This window comes from Danio aesculapii, chromosome 18 (assembly GCF_903798145.1).
Source record: "Danio aesculapii chromosome 18, fDanAes4.1, whole genome shotgun sequence".
NCBI classification, from domain to species: domain Eukaryota; kingdom Metazoa; phylum Chordata; class Actinopteri; order Cypriniformes; family Danionidae; genus Danio; species Danio aesculapii.
Genome location: NC_079452.1, coordinates 33,743,141 through 33,764,857, shown reverse-complemented (window position 1 = coordinate 33,764,857; position 21,717 = coordinate 33,743,141). Strand labels below are relative to the sequence as shown.

The following is a 21,717-nucleotide window of genomic DNA, read 5'->3' as shown; positions in this document are numbered from 1 at the left end:
TCTTTGACTTCTGCTGTCTTCATTAGTTTCAAAAACAGTTTTTTTTTTACATTTTAAATGGCATTTTTGGATATTTTTTCTGCTAGAGATACTGATGTCCTAAAAAACAAACAAAAAATGTAATAAAAAGTCGTACACATACCTTAGGAACAGCAGAAAATTCTGACGATTTTAAAACCTTGATTTTTCCAAACTGCGGTATACATTGAAAACGGTTATCGTCCCATGACTAGTTGTCATTTCTTGCCGCATCACTGAGGTGATACCTGATAAATAAGGGACTAAGGCGGAGAATGAATGAATTGAATACAATTCTTCTGGACTTTGTCCCTTGTGGCCAAAAAAATATATTTTTAAAAGAAAAGCTAAAAATTTTAGGTTAATTTATTAACACTTAAAATGTATTTTGGCACCTTTAAATCAATTACATACAATAAGTTGTGTTTAAAAAATTCTATCCTAACCTCAGGAAACCACCAAGATATTCATGACTCAGAAACGCATTTTATTTATTCATTTAGTAATGTCCACTTGTAGATATGTAGATGTTGGAAAACAATGTTTTGGCAAAAAATACAATCTATCTATCTATCTATCTATCTATCTATCTATCTATCTATCTATCTATCTATCTATCTATCTATCTATCTATCTGTCTATCTGTCTGTCTGTCTGTCTGTCTGTCCGTCTGTCCGTCCGTCCGTCCGTCCGTCCGTCCGTCCGTCCGTCCATCTATCTATCTATCTATACACACACACACACAGTTGAAGTCAGAATTATTAGCCCTCCTGTTTATTTTTTCCCCAATTTCTGTTTGAATGAGAGCAGATTTTTTTCAACACATTTCTAAATATAATAGTTTTAATAATTCATTTCTAATAACTGATTTGTTTTAACTTTGCCATGATGACAGTAATATTTGACTAGATATTTTTCAAGACACTTCTATACAGCTTAAAGTGACATTTAAAGGCTTAACTAGGTTAATTAGGGTAACTAGGTTAGGGTAATTAGGCAAATCATTTTAAAACGATGGCTTGTTCTGTATATAATCAAAAAAATATATATTTCTTAAAGGGGCTTATAATTTTGACCTTTAAATGGTGTTTAAAAAAAATTAAAAACTGCTTTTATTCCAGCCGAAATGAAACGAATAAGACTTTCTCCAGAAGAGAAAATATTATCAGACATATATATTTATATATATGCTGTAATTTCATGTTAGACTGTTTTACTTTCCGTCAAACCATAATTAGAATATTAGAACTATATAGAATTACATTTAGTTTGATCACACAATCTTTTCTATAATTTTAAAAGTACATCCAGAATAAGTATGTTTCATTTTTTACATAAATAATCTGTTACACTGAATGAAGGTGGACCATTATTTCCACTTTCCACTATTTCCACTCATTATTAAAAAAAATTGGATTGCAATTCTTAACTCCCAATGTCGCAAGTTAACACACTCAATACATTTTTTTTTCAACACATCCCATAATTTCTAAAATATCAACCTCTATCAAATGGTTAATATTAGGCATGGGCCGGTGTAAGATTCTGACGGCATGATAAACTTGGATATAAATATCATGGTTTCACAGTATCATGGTATTGTGATTACTGCTCTAAAATATATTCTTTTTAAATATCTGGGTAAAAAAACAAAACATTTACTCCCTTTGAACACAATATATTTTAATTTGGGAAACATTTATAATATTATGGAACAGTAAACATGTCAAGCTAAATAATTAAAATAAATGATTGACTTCTGCTGTCTTCATTAGTTTCAAAAACATTTACAATTTAAAACGGCATATATATAATATATATATATATATATATATATATATATATACATATATGTATATATATATAATGTAATATATATATATATATATATATATAATGTAATATATAATGTAATATATATATATATATATATATATATATATATATATATATATATATATATATATATATATATATATATATATATATATATATATATATATATATATAAACATAGGAACGGTATTACAGAAAATTTTGGCAGTTTTAAAACCTTGACTTTTCCAAACCGTGGTATACCTTGAACACGGTTATCGTTCCATGCCTAGTTGATATGTCAGTTAATGGTAAAAGTACCGGAATTAATACATATAAGAAAATATGAAGTGCAATACCAATTTATTTTAAAAAGTATTCAAAATAAAACATTCTTTATAATCTTTCTTTTTTGAAGTTTGTCATAAAAATATTTCAGATCCTCATTTCACACGTTTTCTTGTTGTTGTTTTTTTTTACAATAAATTCAAAATCAAGTGTAGTAGTGCAACAGGATTATGTTGGTTTGATTTTTTTGATTTGATTTTATTTTATTTTTTGTAAACCAACAAAGCTGTGTGTGTAAACCATTATTTAAAGCAGTGATTCTTTAAATACATTTAACAGTCATTATTTAAAACATGGTCAACCATTTGGTAGAGCGGGCACTTAAAAGGATATTTCAACATTTTTATTCTCTACAAAGTTATTAAAAACATTTCAGCGTACACTTTACTGGCATGTAATGTGCCTTCTATGTATAGAAAAATCAATTTTCTAAATTTAATTTACCACACTAAAATGTTACGCCTCAACTTTGACTCATACCATACAAATATCTTTAATGGCAATTTATATTCAGAAATATAAGATAGCAACAAGAAGACATTTATAAGATCTTGACTCATGCATTTTTAACTTGATTCATTTCGTCCCTCATTATTAGTCATTAACCCAGGTGTGTGGACATCCTAAAAGAAATCAAATGAATAAATCACACCGTCACTGACACATTACTCGTGCACTAATAGAACACCGCTGATTGATTACTCACAAAAATAAATAAACTACTTGAAAACCTAATTCAGAACTCGTGACTCAGAGCTGTTCTCACTCGCAGCCTACAGTGTTCTATACGTACACCTGTTTCCATGGCGATGGTAAAATCATCCGGAACGTGTCGTGACTACACAGCTGAACTGATGTGTTGGGTTTTTTCACAGCTCTGCTCACAGTCCTCACAGGTTGTAACACACGTTATTACACTGAAGGGCCATGCATACTATGTGCGTTTATTTATCCTGATTATGCTTCCTTATCTGACAATGCTCGTGGTTGTATATAAACACACTTACCTGCTTGTCATAAATGAAATAAGTATAAATGATTGACAAAGCTACATTTTTTAACCCTCATGCCAATTTTGGCCACCATGTAAAAGCATTAAGGGGAATCTAGTATCCCTTTTTTACACGATGTAAAATAATGCAGAGTTCAGACTACAGGATTTTCAACGTAGTCGTGTCACAGATGTTTTCACACTGCACTATCTAGGGTAGTGTTTCGTCGCTGCTTTGTTTACACTGCAAGATGGATCGGCGACAGGGGATTTCACATTGCATAACTTTATAGGAAGAATCGCCGACAACCTTGCCCAAACTATGTCTCACAACCAAACACATGAGAAGTGACATTGAAACAACGCAAGGTCACGTAGTATATCTTATGTTATGAACTACATAATGGGAAAGAAGCCTTTAGTGGGGTAGAAAATGTACTTATTTTACTCACCTGGGTTTGAAGGGAATTAGCAATTTCTCTTCAACTTTTTTCTTTTTGGACCCGGTTGTGGTATTGTTCAGATGAAACATCAGACACTGGTGCCCCTGCCAAATTTCCACTAGTTTTTCCTCCGTTTCTTGAGTCCAAATAAACAGAAAATGAGCGCTTTTGACTTCTCTCCCAGCCTCCCGCTGGCCTGCAGATACCCACACTAGTGGATGCTGCTCTCTCGTTGGCTGAAGGCAATCGCCAATGTTATTTTTAATCAGAACACATTTCACACGGCATGATTTGAATCGCCGACAGCTCCAGATATTTAGCATGCCAAATATCTCACAGGTATCTGCGACTCATCAGAGATTCTCTCAGATCACATCTTTGATAGTTCACACTGTGTGATTGTTACTCACGTGAACGAGCACCAATTTGCCTGTGATTTCAGGCATTTGTCGGAGGTAAAATCATGCAATCTGAAGTCCGCATAAGTCTCTGATGTCCCTAGAGTGTGTATGTGAAGTTTTAGCTCAAAATACCCCCTAAATAACGTTTTATAACTCTTTGAAACTACCCCTTTTAGGCTTTGATCCTAATTCTGCTGTTTTGGTGACTGTCGCTTTAAATTCTAATGAGATTGTGCTCTTTTTTTTTTTTTAAAGAGGGCGGATAAACAAATGCTTATGTGCATGTCAAATGACTAACCCAAAGACTACACAAGACATTTCACTCGTATAGTTTTGAATGGGAAAAAGTGTAACCGTCAATATGGCGAATGAAGCCCCGCCTACTAGTACAGTAGCCAATCAGCGATTGCTATAGACTGACGTTTCTCCATGGGAGAAGCTCGTACCAGACGTGTGCTTTTACGACAGGTTTTGTGGTTAACAAATGCACTGGAATCTCAGCGAATACTTGATTCACAGACATAAGAAATACATCCACATAAAGCTTGAAATCTGTACTTTTAAATGAACCATGTGCACTTGAAAACAAAGGTTTTTTTGGTTTTGTAATCTGTATGAAACAAACGGTAAAATCCATCCTGTCAAACGCACATCACATGACAGCAACTACTCAAACACCCACAAACTTGTAAACAAAGAGTCGCTGATATTTCAGCTGATATTTCATTTTATATTTAGCCATCAAGACCAAGTTGTGGATTACTTCAGAAGAACAGCACGATCTTACGAAACATTTCCCAGAGGATGATAATGTGTAACACTGCCATAAATGAGGGTTGGTGTCGTGATCTCGTTCCTTTCCAGTGCGCATGCGCATTAGCTCGGGGAACCTGAAAATATGCAGATTTAGTTTGATTCAAATATTTATAAATGAAACTTCTGAGACAGATGTTGTTTAATTTTATTTGTGATTCTAAATATGTAATGTAATCGTAAACTTGGCAAACAGTTTTGGAGAATTTGATGTTTCCCCATTCGTGCAGAATGCCTGAGCATACTGCCCGAGAGGTGGTATTTTTTTTCTGGAAGCTCTAAAGGGGTTGTTGTTGGCTTTGGCCAAGAAATGTAACATTTTAATAAAGAAAGATTGTTTCGATTTTAATGTAACAGTCACATGACCAGACCCATATACATGCTTCCTGCTCAGACATCTAGAAACCAGAAAGCATTTTTTAAAACTGTTAAAAGACATCTAATTGACGTCTTGGCTAAAACAAAGCTAATTGTGACTCTCGAAGACAAAAACATTCTTATGTTGTTCGAGTATATTTTTGGCAATAAAGAAAAATGCATTGAATGGGTCCAAATGCATAGATTTTTCTTTTATGCCAGATTAAGTAAAGATCATGTTCTCAATAGTAAGTTCTCTGTCAAATATTTTCCTAATCCTAATAAACCTAGCATCAATGCAAAGCTAATTTATACTGCTTTCAGATGATGTATAAATCTTTTTTTTTTTCTTAAAATTTACATCTTGGTGGAAATCTTTAAATGGTCACAATCGATACAGGTAGTATACTGTAACACATTTAAATATAGAATTAAAAACATTTGAATAATAGGAGACATGAAGTTTATTTTTTTTCTATTTGTCAACTTAAAAATTGGCGGTCATGCACATATTTATTTATTTTTTTGTGATGCAAAAAAAATAAAAAATAAATAATATATATATATATATATAATATATATATATATATATATATATATATATATATATATATATATATATATATATATATATATAGGAGTATATAAAGGAGTGTTTCGAAATTCTCTAGTGGATATAGAGAAATATTTTTTTTTATAAAACCACCCAAGGCAGTTAGTAAGAGTATTAAATATCAACACGGGTTTATTCAAATTGGCAACAAAGGACAATGTTTTGTTTTAAAATAGGAAGAAACGTTTAAAATAGGACGGAAATAACAAATGTTAATAACAAAACCACGTATTGGAAGTCAGTTTTCAACATTCTTCAAAATATCTTCTTTTGTGCTCAACAGAAAAAAGAAGCTCAAACAGGTCTGTGATAAGTGAAGGGTGAAAAAATGATGACAGAATTTTCAGTTTTTGGGGAACTTTCACTTAATTTCACAGAAATTAATATTTGCTGATATAATCATATTTTTGGTCATTTTTTTGTAAGAAAAATCACACAAGGCAACCAATAATAGTATAAAATATCAACTCGAGTTTATTCAACTTGTCAAACATAACTTTTTTTCTAATCAAATTCATTTACAGAGCTACTGTGTATATGGCAAATAAAATAAATGATTTACACACAGCAGAAAGGGAAATGATATATACATGATATACACAGCCACTGGAAAAAGACCACTTGGAAATTCTCAGTTTCTTTAGATTTCCTGGACTTACATATGAATTTGAGTAAAATTTCAATATTTCTTTTATTCTTTAAAGGTCTGATGACATTGTTTCAAATGGATTTGTTGAATTTGAAAATCAGGATTACATAGAAAAGATGCTGTGTTTTCAGACATAGTTACATTATTTTAAGACAACACAATACCAATGTTTTAACTTGAGATGAATTTTTGCTGTAATAAATCCTTTTCTCTCACAACAAATGAAAAAAGTTTTATTTTGACAATTTTCAGCAAAAAAAGCTCTAATCGACAGTATTTGGATTTGAAATTTGGACGTTATGTAACCTTTAATTTGGACATTTTAAAACCTTTATGAAATAAAACTAATATTAACATTTTAATCAAACCCACACTTAATTGATTCAGTGAATCCTGAGAAACCTTTTTTCAAGTAGCTTGTTATTTTTCCATAGCCTGTTATTTTTCCATAGCTGTATATCTTTTTTTCTTTTAAAGTTATAAATAGATTTCTTCGTATCATAGTGATTATTAATAGTGATTAATATTTGAATCTGAATAGACATGATGGCAAGATGTAAAGATGTTATGTAACAGGTTCACAGACTGACATTAATGTGTTGCATAAAAGTGCAGTAGCCAGCAAACTCCTAGTAGACACAGTCCAAGATTAGTCAGCCAATAGGAAACACTGTGGGCTGAAGAGGGCGGGCCATAATCCCAGCCAGGGAACCAATCATATCCTGTAAAGAATGATGTTACAGCACATGTGAGCAAGATGTAGGTTCAGAAGATGTCATACTGGGAAAAGTGGATGTAAATATGCAAATAGTGGAATTATATAGTGGAATATATATATATAAAATTACTTTTTTTTTCTGTGTTGATTACGCTTTATTGATCACAGCAGGGTTAGTTTAGATAAATAAACTATACCATTTTGTTACTTAAAAAATAAATAAATCTTAAATAAAATACAATATATGAAAATATCTCTCATTTTAGTTTAAATTGATTTATTAAAAGAGTAAAAGTCAAAAAAATACAGTATAGATATTTATTTAATTATAAAAGATTTTAACAACAAAATTACTATTTTATAACTTTAAAATGAAAATGGAAAATATAAAAATTAATTATTTATATTTCTCATTTATTTAAGTTTTAAAAATGATTCTATAAAAACTACAAAAATATAATTAACTAAAAAAGTAGGAAAAACTAGTAGTAAAACGATAGATACAGACAGACAGACAGACAGACACACAGACACACAGATAGATGGACAGATAGATAGATAGACAGACAGACACACAGATAGATAGACAGACAGACACACAGATAGATGGACAGATAGATAGCTAGACAGACAGACACACAGATAGATAGACAGACAGACACACAGACACAGATAGATAGACAGACAGACAGACAGACAGACAGACAGACAGACAGACAGACAGACAGACAGACAGATAGATAGATAGATAGATAGATAGATAGATAGATAGATAGATAGATAGATAGATAGATAGATAGATAGATAGATAGATAGATATTTGCACATACATACACACACACTTTGATACATAAGGTCTGAATGTGATGTTTACTGTAAATGCTCTTACTACAAACGTTGTCTCTGCAGATCTCTGATCCACATCCATTGCAGCCCATTGCAATATATGGAGTTACACCATGAACGTGTCCTCTGAAACAGCATGTTTGACTAACAATATTAGACATCACCACAAGAGGCAGACAGAGACATATTCTGACCTCTACTGTACTTTATTACACTAGCGCAGTGTAAGGTGAATGTGTGCCAATAACATTCAATATAACAGTCAGTATAGATTACATTTGGGCATGTCAAAATTTTCAGCAGCGCTGGCTATTGGCTACATTCATTTTTTCATAGAATTTAAAAAAACGTTTTATTAAAGCCAACCTACTACAAGATAAATCTTTATGATTTAAAACAAAGAATATGAAAGTATAAATCAGACTAAAAGGTAAAAGTACAAGTAAAACTGTAATTAACGGCTTTAATAAAGTAAAGAACTACAATCCCATGAAGCATTGCTATCTGTAAACATCCTCTGAGCTCACAACAAGTCTATGTTTAAATCCTCTCAGAAATAAAGGTACAAAAGCTGTCAATGTGGTGGTGCGCTTTCGAAAGGTACATGTTTGTATCTAAGAGTTTCACATAAATTTACTAAAGGACACTTTTGAAAGGTACCATAAGGCACACGTTTGTACTTTTTAGTATAAGGCTATGTTGGTTGTATTCTCCCTTCAGCTGTAATAACTGCATGGTCTGGAGTGGCTTTCACAATGGATGAGGAAAGCACTGCGCTATGAAACCCACTCATTTTAATGGCTTGTGCTGTGCAAGGTCGGTTTGTTGCTGACCAAATTGAAAGAGCAATGGAGCGTATCGGCAACTAGCTTGTGCATGTGCTACAGCCATGTAGCTCGTGTACTTGCTCACTGGAAAAGCAAAGTTTGCTAAAATAATGCACCGACAGGTCATTTCTATATAGTATACTTGCTCCTGCTGCTTGCAATAATGCTACTGTGTACTGTCATGGCAACACCAGTAAAATGACACCTCTCAACTCATTTGCTAATTTTACTGTCTATAAAATGTAGTTATTTTATAGGATTGTGATTTTTTTTTTTTTAATCAGTATAATTTAAGTTATTATGTTAAATTCTTTAAAAATCTTAATCTAAATCATAATTACTTCACATTAATTTATTAATTTTATTCCGAAGCATTTTCCAGTAAGTTTTGTCCCAAGTGCATCCAGAATTTTCAGTTTTGTTTTTGACCCAGAATTTGTTTTGGAGTATTCCTAATTTAGGTACTAATAAGGATCCTTTGGGAACAGGAAACCGCCAAAGTGACAGCTTTTGTACCTTTATTTGAAAGTTTATACCTGAATTTTTACTTTCAAGACCCAACTGTTGCACTCAACTGGCCCCATTTAACAAATATTGAAACAAAAAATGTTCTTTATAATAATAAAAATATTCTTACACTATTTTTTATTCCAGAAAAAAAACATTAAAATTTTTCTTTTGTTGATTGTTGAAACCTTAGTATTGCATGCTTGATCCAAATTTAACCCAATAACAGGTGAGTGGGTTTGACAAACCACCAGTAGAAACATTCTTCTCTCCATATTCACCGGACACTTTACTTAAACTCTATCTTACAAGGAATCAATAAGGAAAACAATGTTTACCTGTGAATATTTGAACAATATTGTTCTGTCTAATGTAAAAGCACTTGTATATTCTATCTTTGATAATGTCTAAGTTTAAGTATGCATAGATAGTAGCTAGTATAGTTAGATTACCGCTCTGGTGTGTTAGTTTTGTAGAGGTTTAAAATAGCTCTTGTGTCCTGTGTTGTTTATATTTAAGATTATGTATATTTATGTATCACCGTGGTCCTGCAAGGCATACCATTTCATTGTACTGTTTGTCCACACATGTAGCGCAATAACAAAAGCTTGACTTGACTTGTGAAAAGTAAATATTATGTCAAACTTACGTATCGCCATAGTTGCACACAAAAATAGTTGACTCCGGGTGGGTGGAGAAGTTTTCGATTCCTTTGGAGCACACATTTACAGCACAGCCCATCTTGAAGCTTGTAGACCACATTAACTGAAACACATGCGCAAACACAAGCTGAATAAAGAAAGATTGGATTTTAGAGCTGAAAAATATCAAGATGAAAATTTTGAGATACTGTACCTGTGCGTAGTGTCCACACATCCTCGAGCAGTTGTTATTTTTGAGGGAATACGCTCCTTCTTTGCTCCATCGGTGTACTGCGTTCTCTACTGAGAAGGCTGAAAACGGAGACCCCAGCCAGATGTTCTCTCCCATCCATCCGAACAGCGGGTGCCCGAAATGTCCTAGACTAGGGTAATGAGAACCCTTGCAGTTTCTCGCCCGCTCTCTTGCTCCTTTGGCCAATTCTTTGTCCCAGGACTGTGAAAAAAATACACATAATACAATAATAATTCAAATCTGACACAGTAATATATGACTGACAAATGAACAAGCTCCATTCAGTCATTCAGTCATTCAGTTTCCTCCGGCTTAGTCCCTTTATTTATTAGGGGTCACCAACGAACCGCCAACTTATCCTGCATATGTTTTAGACAGTGAATGCCCTTCCAGCCACAACCCAGAACTGGGAAATGAACAAGCTCCACTAAAACTAAAATGTAAGCCCATCCACATCAACAATAATAACTACATAGATAATGACTCTAAATGATGACATTAGCCTCAGCTCACAGCATTGTTTTTAAAGAGACAGTTTAACAAAACTGAGAAGTTTTTTTTAACTGTTTTTGAACTTTGTGCTAAGACTTTAGGTTAATTTTAGGCTGATTTTCGGTTAATAATATAAATAATAATCAGTTTAATATACAGAATTATTTTATTAATGTATTCTTTTGTTCATGAGATGTCAATACATAGTTTGGTGCTACTTGTGTTTATTTAGTTTTGGGCTCTGTTTGATTTTTTTGGTCTGTCAAAGTGCTGGTTCCCGTTGCCTGAATCACCAAGGACCACAATTTCAGCTAAAAATCTTATTTAATGTTCTACTGAAGACAAAAAAAAACCTTTAATCTTTAGGTCTTAGATTTAACAATACCTATTTAATGCATGCACTCTTGAGTTTTGTCACCTGCCACTTTAAATGCTCAAGTTCTTTCTGATTGGTTCTCAATGTTTCATTATTCATCAGCTGGTTCCCACTATATCACTCCTTTTTGTCATTTTCATTATAGTTGTGGTGTCTTAAAAAATGTAACTTGTGTGAACTAACTTTGGTTGTTTGGTCGCCCACAGAAGCTAAGCAGTCAGTACCTGGATGGGAGACCACATGGGAAAGTTAGGTTGCAGTTGGAAGGGGTGTTAGTCAGACTAGCTGGGGGGGTGCTCAACTGTCTGTGTGGGTCTGTGTGGGTCCTAACGCCCCAGTATATTGATGGAGACCCTATACTGCTCGGTAAGCTCCGTCTTTCGGATGAGACGTTAAACCGAGGTCCTGACTCTCTGTGGTCATTAAAAATCCCAGGATGTCCTTCGAAAATGAGTAGGGGTTTAACCCCGGCATCCTGGCCAAATTTGCCCACTGGCCTCTGTCCATCATGGCCTCCTAACCATCCCCATATCATAATTAGCTTCATCACTCTGTCTCCTCTCCACCAATCAGCTGGTGTGCAGTCTGGTGCAATATGGCTGCCGTGGCGTCATCCTGGTGGATGCTGCACACTGGTGGTGGATGAGGAGATTTCCCCAAAAATGTGTAAAGCGCTTTGAATGTCAAGAAAAGCGCTGTATAAATGTAAGGGATTATTATTATTATTATTATTATTATTATTATATTTATTATGTAAAAAAAAAAACGTATTGATATTAACCATTGAAACTAAAATACTATTTTTAAATATAAGCTAATTAAAACACACAGTTTATAAGAATAAATAACGCATTTCTTTATTAATGAATAGATATCTGAAAAAATGTCTTGAAGCTTCTTCAGGCAACATCACAATCAAAAAGACCTTTTATTTCTTTTCATTCTCTTACTGCTCACAAACAACAACAAAAATACACTCTAGATCAATACACAAACACACACACACACACACACACACACACACACACACACACAACAGAGACCCCACTCTTTCCTCTCATACAAAAACATCTCTCCATTGCCATGGCAACCACAATAATGGTTGTACATATTTGTTATCCTTAATCCCAAACACCCTGAGATCAAAACAAAACGAAATGTTGTGTGTGTATCATAAACATGCAACTATGCACATTTAAAATGTGAAACACTGGTCCAATGAGTTTCACACACATATAAATACACGCATGAACAATGAAAACAAGTAAACACGACATACACAAACAATTCTAAAATACGATGGTTTGTGTAAAATGTAACATAACTGCTGCTGGAAATACCTGCATGCCGAACACCTGTCTTACCATGGAGCGCGCACTGGCCGCAGGTGGACTGACGCGCGCGCGGTGCGTGTTGTGCGCCTTCACACACCTGCGGATGAACTCCGGTTCCGTGATTCCCGGTAGGAGCGCCAGAACGCTGCAGGAGCCGAACAGAACAACCGATATCCGCAAGAGGAGACCGCCGAGAGAGTCCATGGCAGGAGGAGAGTGTCCTGAGCCGCTGCTTCGCTCCGGATAAATGAGTCAATGGAGCATCACTGCAGGAGACGCGCTGACCTGTGCGTCATGGCGCCGTGGATTTGCCCACTCTCTTTCTCCCTCTGTGTCTGTCGCTCTCTCTCTCTCTCTCTCTCTCTCTCTCTCTCTCTCTCTCAGTGTCTGTCTGTCTGCCTGCACAGGGTCTTTTTAAAGGACCGAAACAGAACCACCCACCATGTCACGAAAAATGTTTAATGCGCGGGGTTCTTTGTCTTCAGGACTCACGCACGAGTTCACGCGCCCGCATTGCATCCACGCGCGCACGCACACTTCAGCCCAAATGCTGCTAACGTTAATTTTTTGTTGTTGCTATATTTAGTACACATTTATAATGTCTATTTAAAAATAATGTAGGGTTGTTTTTTAATGTCAGGTAAATGGTAATTGAAAATAATTTATTTTGGATTTATCAGAACACATTAACACGCATTTAACATTGTAATAATACTTAAACGCAGTTTTTTTGTGTAGGTGCATAATAGAATTTCAGCTTAATTATTATGGTTATTTTTCCATATTAAGTAGCCGACACATTTAGATTGTCTATTTTAAAGTTGAATTTAGAGCTATTTTTTTAAGTCAGGTAAATAGTAGCCTATAATGAATTCATTTTATAAAATAAAAGTTACTTTATTTTGGATTTATCAGAACATTAAAACGCATATTTGAAATTGTATTTAATATTTAAACGCAGTAATAGTTTTGTTTATTAGAATTTCAGCATAATTATTATGCTTCTTATCAGTTACATAAATTAATAAATAAAAACTGCAAAAAATGGCGATTTTGACGCATTTGGTATGTCTATTTTAAAATTTAATTTAGAGTAGCCTACTTTTAATGTATTGGATAATTTTTTTACATTTATTTTGGATTTATTAGAGTATATTAAGAAGCATTTAACATTGTAACTAATATTTCAATGCAGCATTAGTTTTCTGTAGGTGTATGTTAGAATTTCAGCCTTATTATTATGGTTATTATCAGCTACATAAATAATTTAATAAATAAAGTATGCTACAAAAATAGCAATTTTGCCATATTTAGTACATATTCAGAATGTATATTTTAAAATTTAATTTAGAGTACTTTTCAATGTCAGGTAAATAGTACTTAATTTATTTTAATTTATATTGGATTTATCAGAGCATATAAAGAAGCCTTTAACACTGTAACTTATATTTAAACGCAGCATTTTGTGTAGATGGATATTAGAATTTCAGCTTAATTATTATGGGTATTATCAGCTAAATAAATTATTAAATAAAGTGCGCAACAAAAATAGCAATTTTGACATATTTAGTAGGCCTACAGGTTTAGAATGTCTGTTTTAAAACTAAATGTAAAGTACATTTTTATGTCAGGTAAATAGTAGTAAATTTATTTTATAATAAAAAGAATGTAATTTATTTTAGATTTATCAGAGAATATTAACACGCATTCATTCATTCATTTTCCTTCGACTTAGTCCCTTATTTATCAGAGGTCGCCACCGCGGAATGAACCGCCAACTATTCCAGCATATGTTTTACGCATCGGATGCCCTTCCAGCTTCCACCCAGTACTAGGAAACACCCATACTCATACACTACGGCCAACTTAGTTTAACATGCATTAAACATTGCAATTAATATTTAAACTTCAGTTTAGTTATTATGGCTAATATTATTATATCTATTTTTCTTTTTAGTGGTATATATTTACATGTCAGTGCCCTGATTTTTTCCCCCAAAATAGAAAATCAAGTTAAAATATAATAAATAAAATGTATTTTTAGGGAATGTTTCGATTATTTTACTATAGTTATGAATAATTGTATAGTTTATATTTTATAATTATTATTTACATATGATTAATAATTGTACTATTGTTTGTACTAAATGCTGGTTTTAATAGTAATAGTAATAGTAATAAATTGATTTAATTAAGTTATTTTTCTATTCCTTAGTTAAAGTGAATATAATCCTTATAAATGCATCATCATGGTATTCATTTCTTATTTTTGTTGTTTGCACATTTAAGACTACATTACCCATAATCCTCTTACCATGACGGTCCCGCTTTTAAGCGTTGCCTGTGTTGGGTTTAAAATCACCCACAGCAACGGGGGCGAGGAAGTGGAAACCTCTTTAAAACCTTGTAATTTAAAATAAACAGTGGAAAGTACACAACTAACAATGAACGCAAACGCGAAATATTCACCCTTACAAAAAAGTGGACAACAGGTAAGTATGTATAATTCTACCGTTAACTTTATAAGACGAACAGGTGTTGACGCCAAGTCGTTTCAGTCATTTTAATATAACGTTTATTTACTTCATCTCCGAAGCATAAAATGTCTGGAGCAGACCGCAGGACCAGGCCAGCAGAGTAAGTTTAGAGAAATAAACACACCCTGCAAACACACATTGTCATGTTGTCTGTCGAAAACACAAGTAGTTAATTATTTTGTGTCACTTATTATTAATAAATCGCTCACAGAGTTCCTGTGCTAAAGTTAGACGCCCTGCAAAACACGGAGGAGGAAGAGGAGGTAAGAACAAGACGTGACTGATTATACAAATGACAGGAAAGGAGGACAGATTTACACTACTGTTGTTATTTTTACAGCATCTTGCCATACATGTAAAGGATGCTGCTATGAAGATTGTTTCAGGAGATCTGTCAGCCATGAGCTGGGGCTCTTCAGCCTCCACACCGACGAAGCAGGTGCTTATTCAACATCTTAAAAAGCAACAGCTCCCCCTAAATATACTGTCATTATGTAGTCTTTTATGTGTGGTGCACAAAAGATTGTAAAGTACTGGTAGTTATTTCAGCGCTATTACATGAATTAGGCTTTCAGGCTGCAAAGCTTTCGATATGTTGCTCCATTTCTTCACATAGTGTATACTTGTAATAATGTGTTCTTTCTTTATTCTGTTTTGTTATCAAGGATTTAATTCAGTGTTATTATATATTTTTTCACATTTATTATTTTCGCACAAAATGTATTAATATAAATGTATTAGATTTGACTTTAGCCAAATGTTTGTCATATTTTCACATCAGTCTAATTCCATAACACAACAATTTATCATATAAACACATTTATCATGTTTTCACACACAAACTATTTAGTTTAATTTGAACTTTTCCATACATTTATTATATTTCCAGAACAGAAACAGTCATTATGACACTGTTATTTTAGTATTATTGAGTAGCTATCGATTTTGTTATCAAGATGGATTTAATTTATTCTTATTATTAAGATGTATTGATTATTAATATGCATCAAAATATATTGATAGAAATGTATTTGATTTTACTTTGGCCAAATCAATACTTATATTTCCATATCACTATAGTTCCACAACAAATTGATTTATAATACGTTTTCATGTTTCCACACACAACAAAAAGCACTTTTATTTGACCTTTTGCACACATTTACTATATTTACAGTACAGAAACAGTAATTATGGCACTCTTATTTTAGTATCATTGAGTAACTGTTGTAGTTGTTAGTTGTGTTTTTTTTTCAGCGCAATTACATGATTTGGGCTTTCAAGCTGCAAAGCTTTTGATATGTTGCTCCTTAATTTTCCCACTTAGTGTACACTATTATTGTTTCTTCACTGTTTTGTTATCAAGATGAAGGATTTAATTCAATCTTATTATTATTTTTTCCTCACATTTATCATTTTCTCTCAAAATATATTGATAGAAATACATTTGGTTTTACTTTAGCCAAACGTTTATTATATTTCCATATCACTATATTTCCATACAGGTAAGTACATAAACAAACACAGGTCCTAGAAAGTGCTTGAATTAAATTTGAACTAAAGTTTGTGTCTGGTGTTATTTCAGCAATTGTATTTAATTGTCAAAAACAGAACCAAAAAAACTGAGAAATTCTTTTTCTAGAGAAAGTTAAAAATCTTAAATTTGTATATTGTACAGTAACACTGAGAAATAATGCATATTTTATAGATATTTCAGAAACTGTATTGAACTCAACAAATTTTATTACATTTCTTTGAACAGGACTTTTTAAAACGGTCAATTTTTGAAAATTACTCTGACATTTTTAATGTAAATTTTAAGTGAAGTGTTTAGTACAGTATGGACTTTCATGATGCTACATATGCTGGGGTATATGAATTATTGATTTAAAATGAATGGTGTTTTCAAAAGTCTTTGAATCTGCTATGCTTGAAAGCGTGGGACCCCTGTCCATAACGAAACAAATTCTAACACATTCATCATGTTTCCAAACAAATGCTATTTTGTTTCATTTGACCTTTTCCACACATTTATTATATTCCCAGTACAGAAACCATACTTATGACACTGTTGTTTTAGTATTATTTAGTAACTATTGTATTTTTTTTCCAGTGGAGTTACATAAATTAGGCTCTCAAGCTGCAAAGCTTGTTCCTCCATATTATCCCACATTTTGTACTTGTGACTGCTTGTTTTTTTCCTTATGTTTTGTTATCAAGATGGAGGATTTACTTATTATAATATTTTCCTCACATTTGTTATTTTCTCACAAAATATATTGATAGAAATGTATTTGGTTTTACTTTAGCCAAATATTTATTATATATCCATATCAGTATAGTTCCGTAACAAAACGGTTAGGTACATATTCATTATGTTTCCACACAAAAGCAGTTTTTTTTTACCTTTTGCCCACATTTACTATATTTCCAGTACAGAAACAGTAGTTATGGCACTGTTATTTTAGTATCATCGAGTAACTTGTAGTTGTTAGTCGTGTTTTTTTTTAGTGCAATTACATGAATCAAGGCTTCAAGCTTCAAAGCTTTCGATATGTTCCTCCATATTATCCCACAGTATATACTTGTTACTTCTTGTTTTTTCCACCCGTTTTGTTATCAATATGAAAGGATTTAGTTCAATTTTATTATAATATTTTCCTTACATTTATTATTTTCTCACAAAATATATTGATAGAAATGTATTTGACTTTACTTCAGCCAAACATTTATTGTATATCCATATCTGTATAGTCCTATAACAAAATGATTTGTAACATATTCATTATGTTTCCACCCAGAAGCGGTTTTATTAGACCTTTTCCACATATTTATTATATTTCCAGTACAGAAACAGTAATTATGGCAGTCTTATTTTAGTATCATTGAGCAGTTTTTTCATTGACATTTTCATTGCAATGACATTAAATGAGGTTTTCAAGCTTCAAAGCTTTCAGTGTATTTCCACACATGATGACGCATACTTGTACTGTATCTGCTGTATATTATAATAATCACATTGCAGTGTTTAACGTCTCGTGTTCTCCCCCTCCAGTGTTTTACAAGCAAAATGAAGGATTCAATTCAAACTCAAGTGGCTCTAAATAATGAAGAATCACTCCAGCTGAGCCACAGAGCTCAGACGCAGAGAAGTCCACAGTACAGTAACAAACCAAACCAGCATTCACCCGACTTCACCTGTAAAAACACAACACTGACAAGTTTCAACACCGTACAGGTCAACAGCAAGATGAGGGATGCGGTGAGTGCAATCATTTACAGCACCAAAAATGTGCTTTAAAAGTTACAGTCAGATAATGTTGACATAGACTATTGTAAATATACTATAATAATATTAATACTATAATAATAAATGAAAATGTACTGATATTTTACTATAAATGTATTTGAAATTTATACTATATATTTACTATAAATTTCTAGAGATTTATGTTTACAGTTTGAATGTATATATATTTTTTATTTTCTGCCTTCATTTTATTCTCACAAAATATACTGTAAATATAATACAATAATTATGATACTATAACAGTAAATGCAAATATACTGAAAATTTCCTTTCAATTTATTAGAAATTTAGATTTTTAACAATTTCTATAGATTTAAATTTACAGTTTGAGTATATATTCTGCCATCGTTTAAATCTCACAAAATATATTTTAAATATACTATAATAATAATAATAATGATTCTATATTAATAAATTGTGACTCAGTGGCTAGCACTGTCGTCTCACAGCAAGATGGTCGCTGGTTCGAGTCCCGGCGGTTCATTCCGCTGTGGCGACCCCTGATAAATAAGGGACTAAGCTGAAGGAAAATGAAAGAATGAAGAATATTTTCTTTTTATTTTTAGATTTTCTGCCTTCATTTTAATTTCAGTTAAATCTTTAGTCACTTGGTCAATTGTTTTTATCATGTTTATGACTTGTCTTGGTGATTTTAGTTTAAATTTAGAAAATCTTTTCTTGGAAACTACCTAAAATAAAATCAGACAGAGATTTATATGTGGTATGTTTTCAGTATTTTTGCCTTGTTTTTTCAAGCGACAAAAATTATTACATGGTTATAGAGGTTTAGTATTAACCTCTATAACCCCCCCCGCATGTTCTCCCCGTGTTGGCTTGGGTTTCCTCCGGGTGCTCCGGTTTCCTCCACAGTCCAAAGACATGCGCTATAGGTGAATTGAATAAACGAAATTGGCCGTAGTGTATGAGTGTGAATTTGAGTGTTTCCCAGTACTTTGTGCATTTGCATCTGGAAGGACATCCACTGCATAAAACATATGCTTGATAAGTTGTCGGTTTATTTTGCTGTGGTGACCCTTGATGAATAAAGGGACTAAGCCGAAGGAAAATGAATGAATGATGTTTTTTTTTCATATTTAGCTAGTACATGTTTGTAATGTCTATTTTAAATATTTAATTAGAATATTTTTTTTAGAGATATCAGGTAAATAATAATTAAAATGAATTAATTTAGGATTTGAACAGAACAGATTTATATTATTTTGAACAGAACATATTAGCACGTACAGTATTTAACATTGTAATGAATATTTAAGTACTGGTTTTGTGTAGGTGGATATTAAAAATTAAAAGTTAATTATTTTATGTAATATGTATTTTTATTTTAGGGGTTTATTTATATGTCAGTGTCTGTATTTTCTGTATTTGCAAAAAAAAAATTATAAAAAGAATTCAGTTTAGCCATTGTTGTGATTCTAAGTAATATTTAATTCTTGTTCTTTGCTTTTAATGTGGTTTATTGAAGAATAAATTGGTTTACTTGGGCCTATTTGTTTATTAAAATGTATTTGATTTTATTTGGTTATGCCATATATAATGATCACAATCCTGTTTGAGTTTGATTCTTCTAATGAATGTATATTTATTCAAATGCTGGAAACCAGTAACCATTAACTTCCATAGTATTTATTTATCCTACTACCATATGGATGTCAATGGTTACCGGGATCCAGCATTCTTCAAATTATCTTCATTTGTTTTAAAGAGAGAAAAAAAAGCTCATAAAAGATTGAAACCTCTTGAATGTAAATAAATTATGAACAAATTGTCATTTTTGGATTAACTATCCCTTAGTTTAATACATGTATTTGGCCAGACTCGGTTGTCTCCCCTTGCTGGAGGGTTTTGGATTTGCTCCAGAATTCTACTATGAGCACTGAATGTAATTGGTTGCTATATTTATGTGTTTGTGAGTAGGAGGGGCTTACAGAGGAGAGGAAACTGCAAGCTGTAATTGAGCAGGTTATGGTGGACCAGCTGTCGAGGTCAGTGTTTCTCTCTCTCTCTGTTCCATTTTTTGTCCGTCTGTGGTGAGTAATAACATCGTGAGGTTTCTCTCGTGTTCACGCAGGGCTGTCATTAGCGATCCGGAGCAGAATGCTGTGTCTGTCAGTCCCACGAGTGTCCCACCACGCTACAGGAGAACTCTTCACCACACTCAGTTAAAACCCACACACGTACATGAGTCACGCTCACAACGCTGTCCTTCAAACCCCCCACTTTTGTCACAGACACACAGATCTGGAGAAGGTCACAGTGGTTTCATCCCGACTTTTTTTATACATTATTAGGGGGTTTTGCTATGCAAGGCACTGCTATTGTTATTTATCTACTGATAAAACTAAGCTTAAAACGATAGTTCACCCAAAACTGTATGTTTTTTAATAATATTTATATATAAAAAATAATGTCATTATTTACTCATTATTTACTACTCTTTTTTTTGCTTTTTAAATGTCAAACACAAAAGAAGATACTTTGATAAATGTTGGAAACTGGTAGCTCTTTACATTAACAACCATAGTAGGAATAATGAACTATTAAAATTAAAGGCTACCGGTTTCCAACATTCTTCAAAATATCTTCTTTTGTGTTCAACAGAAGAGCGAAGCTCATTCTGAAAATGTAAACCTACAGTATATACATTTCTGGAGATTGCGAATTATTTCGTCTTTAAAAAGAACACGATGGCGTGGTATGATGCCGTTCCTTTTCGTGCTTACCAGCTGACCGCTTACCTCCGTAAGAAACAATTCCAGAAAGACAAAGCAGAAGCCAAATAATGAAATGAACAAGTAAATAACAGGGTGAAAATGTGGTAAAATCTGAAAATGTGGTAAAAGTCAGGTGAGGGCTATTCTTTTTCTGGATTGCTTTTGAAAACACTGTCAGGCTGGTTTTAGGGAGGGAGGAGGGTGGGTCAGTCAGTCAGTCATTCAGTTAGTCTACAGTCAGCTGACAGCAATGGATTTACACGAGAAAAGCAAGCACGAATGGCACTCGCGAAAGAAATTTGAGATCGGAAAAAGTGTACACAACGGCCTCTTGTGGATTCGCAAAAACAAAACCTGCAAAAAATAGGTTCCCAGGTTTTATTTCTGCATGTCTTAAAGTATTGAAGTTTTGCTAGTTTATACTCATTGTTTACTCAAACAGAAATGGTTTAAAATTTGTAGGGTTTTTATTTGTGTTGAACACAAACAAAGATATTTTATGAATGTTAGAAACTGGTAGCATTTTTACATTTACATCCATAAAAGGCGTAATATACTATAAAAATCAATGGCTACCGGTTTCCAACACACTTCAAATTATCATGTGTTAAACAGAAGAGCGAAACACTTTGTTGAACACGAAAGAAGCTATTTTGATGAATGTTGGAAACGGGTAGCTTTTTACATTCACATCCA

General features: G+C 32.8%; 2 protein-coding genes across 2 annotated transcripts in view; one reads left to right on the top strand and one right to left on the bottom strand.

The window, feature by feature from the left end:
• Positions 1–6,997: 6,997 nt before the first annotated feature.
• On the bottom strand, positions 6,998–12,782 carry glipr1b (GLI pathogenesis-related 1b). Its single transcript, XM_056478615.1, has 5 exons — positions 12,473–12,782; positions 10,202–10,441; positions 9,996–10,111; positions 8,056–8,138; positions 6,998–7,170 (listed from the first exon to the last, which is right to left on the bottom strand). The coding sequence occupies exons 1-5, from the start codon at positions 12,644–12,646 to the stop codon at positions 7,040–7,042; spliced, it is 744 nt and encodes a 247-aa protein (XP_056334590.1). The 5' UTR covers positions 12,647–12,782; the 3' UTR covers positions 6,998–7,039.
• Positions 12,783–14,726: 1,944 nt separating this feature from the next.
• caps2 (calcyphosine 2) overlaps positions 14,727–21,717 on the top strand; it is a 14,137-nt gene continuing 7,146 nt past the window's right edge. The window contains exons 1-7 of the mRNA XM_056478543.1: positions 14,727–14,934; positions 15,039–15,079; positions 15,191–15,242; positions 15,320–15,418; positions 18,035–18,241; positions 20,225–20,292; positions 20,379–20,468. Coding sequence (XP_056334518.1) covers positions 14,887–14,934; positions 15,039–15,079; positions 15,191–15,242; positions 15,320–15,418; positions 18,035–18,241; positions 20,225–20,292; positions 20,379–20,468 — 605 coding nt within the window. The 5' untranslated portion in view covers positions 14,727–14,886. The remainder of the gene's footprint in view (positions 14,935–15,038; positions 15,080–15,190; positions 15,243–15,319; positions 15,419–18,034; positions 18,242–20,224; positions 20,293–20,378; positions 20,469–21,717) is intronic.

What these genes read in the sequence shown, in the direction of transcription:
- glipr1b (XM_056478615.1), bottom strand. Translation starts at nt 12,646, where the DNA reads ATGGACTCTCTCGGCGGTCTCCTCTTGCGGATATCGGTTGTTCTGTTC. An exon ending in GTGTGCAACTATGGCGATAC is followed by an intron (nt 8,139 to 9,995) that starts GTAAGTTTGACA and finishes ATGCTGTTTCAG; the next exon opens with AGGACACGTTCATGGTGTAA. An exon ending in CTGCAGAGACAACGTTTGTA is followed by an intron (nt 7,171 to 8,055) that starts GTAAGAGCATTT and finishes CATTCTTTACAG; the next exon opens with GATATGATTGGTTCCCTGGC.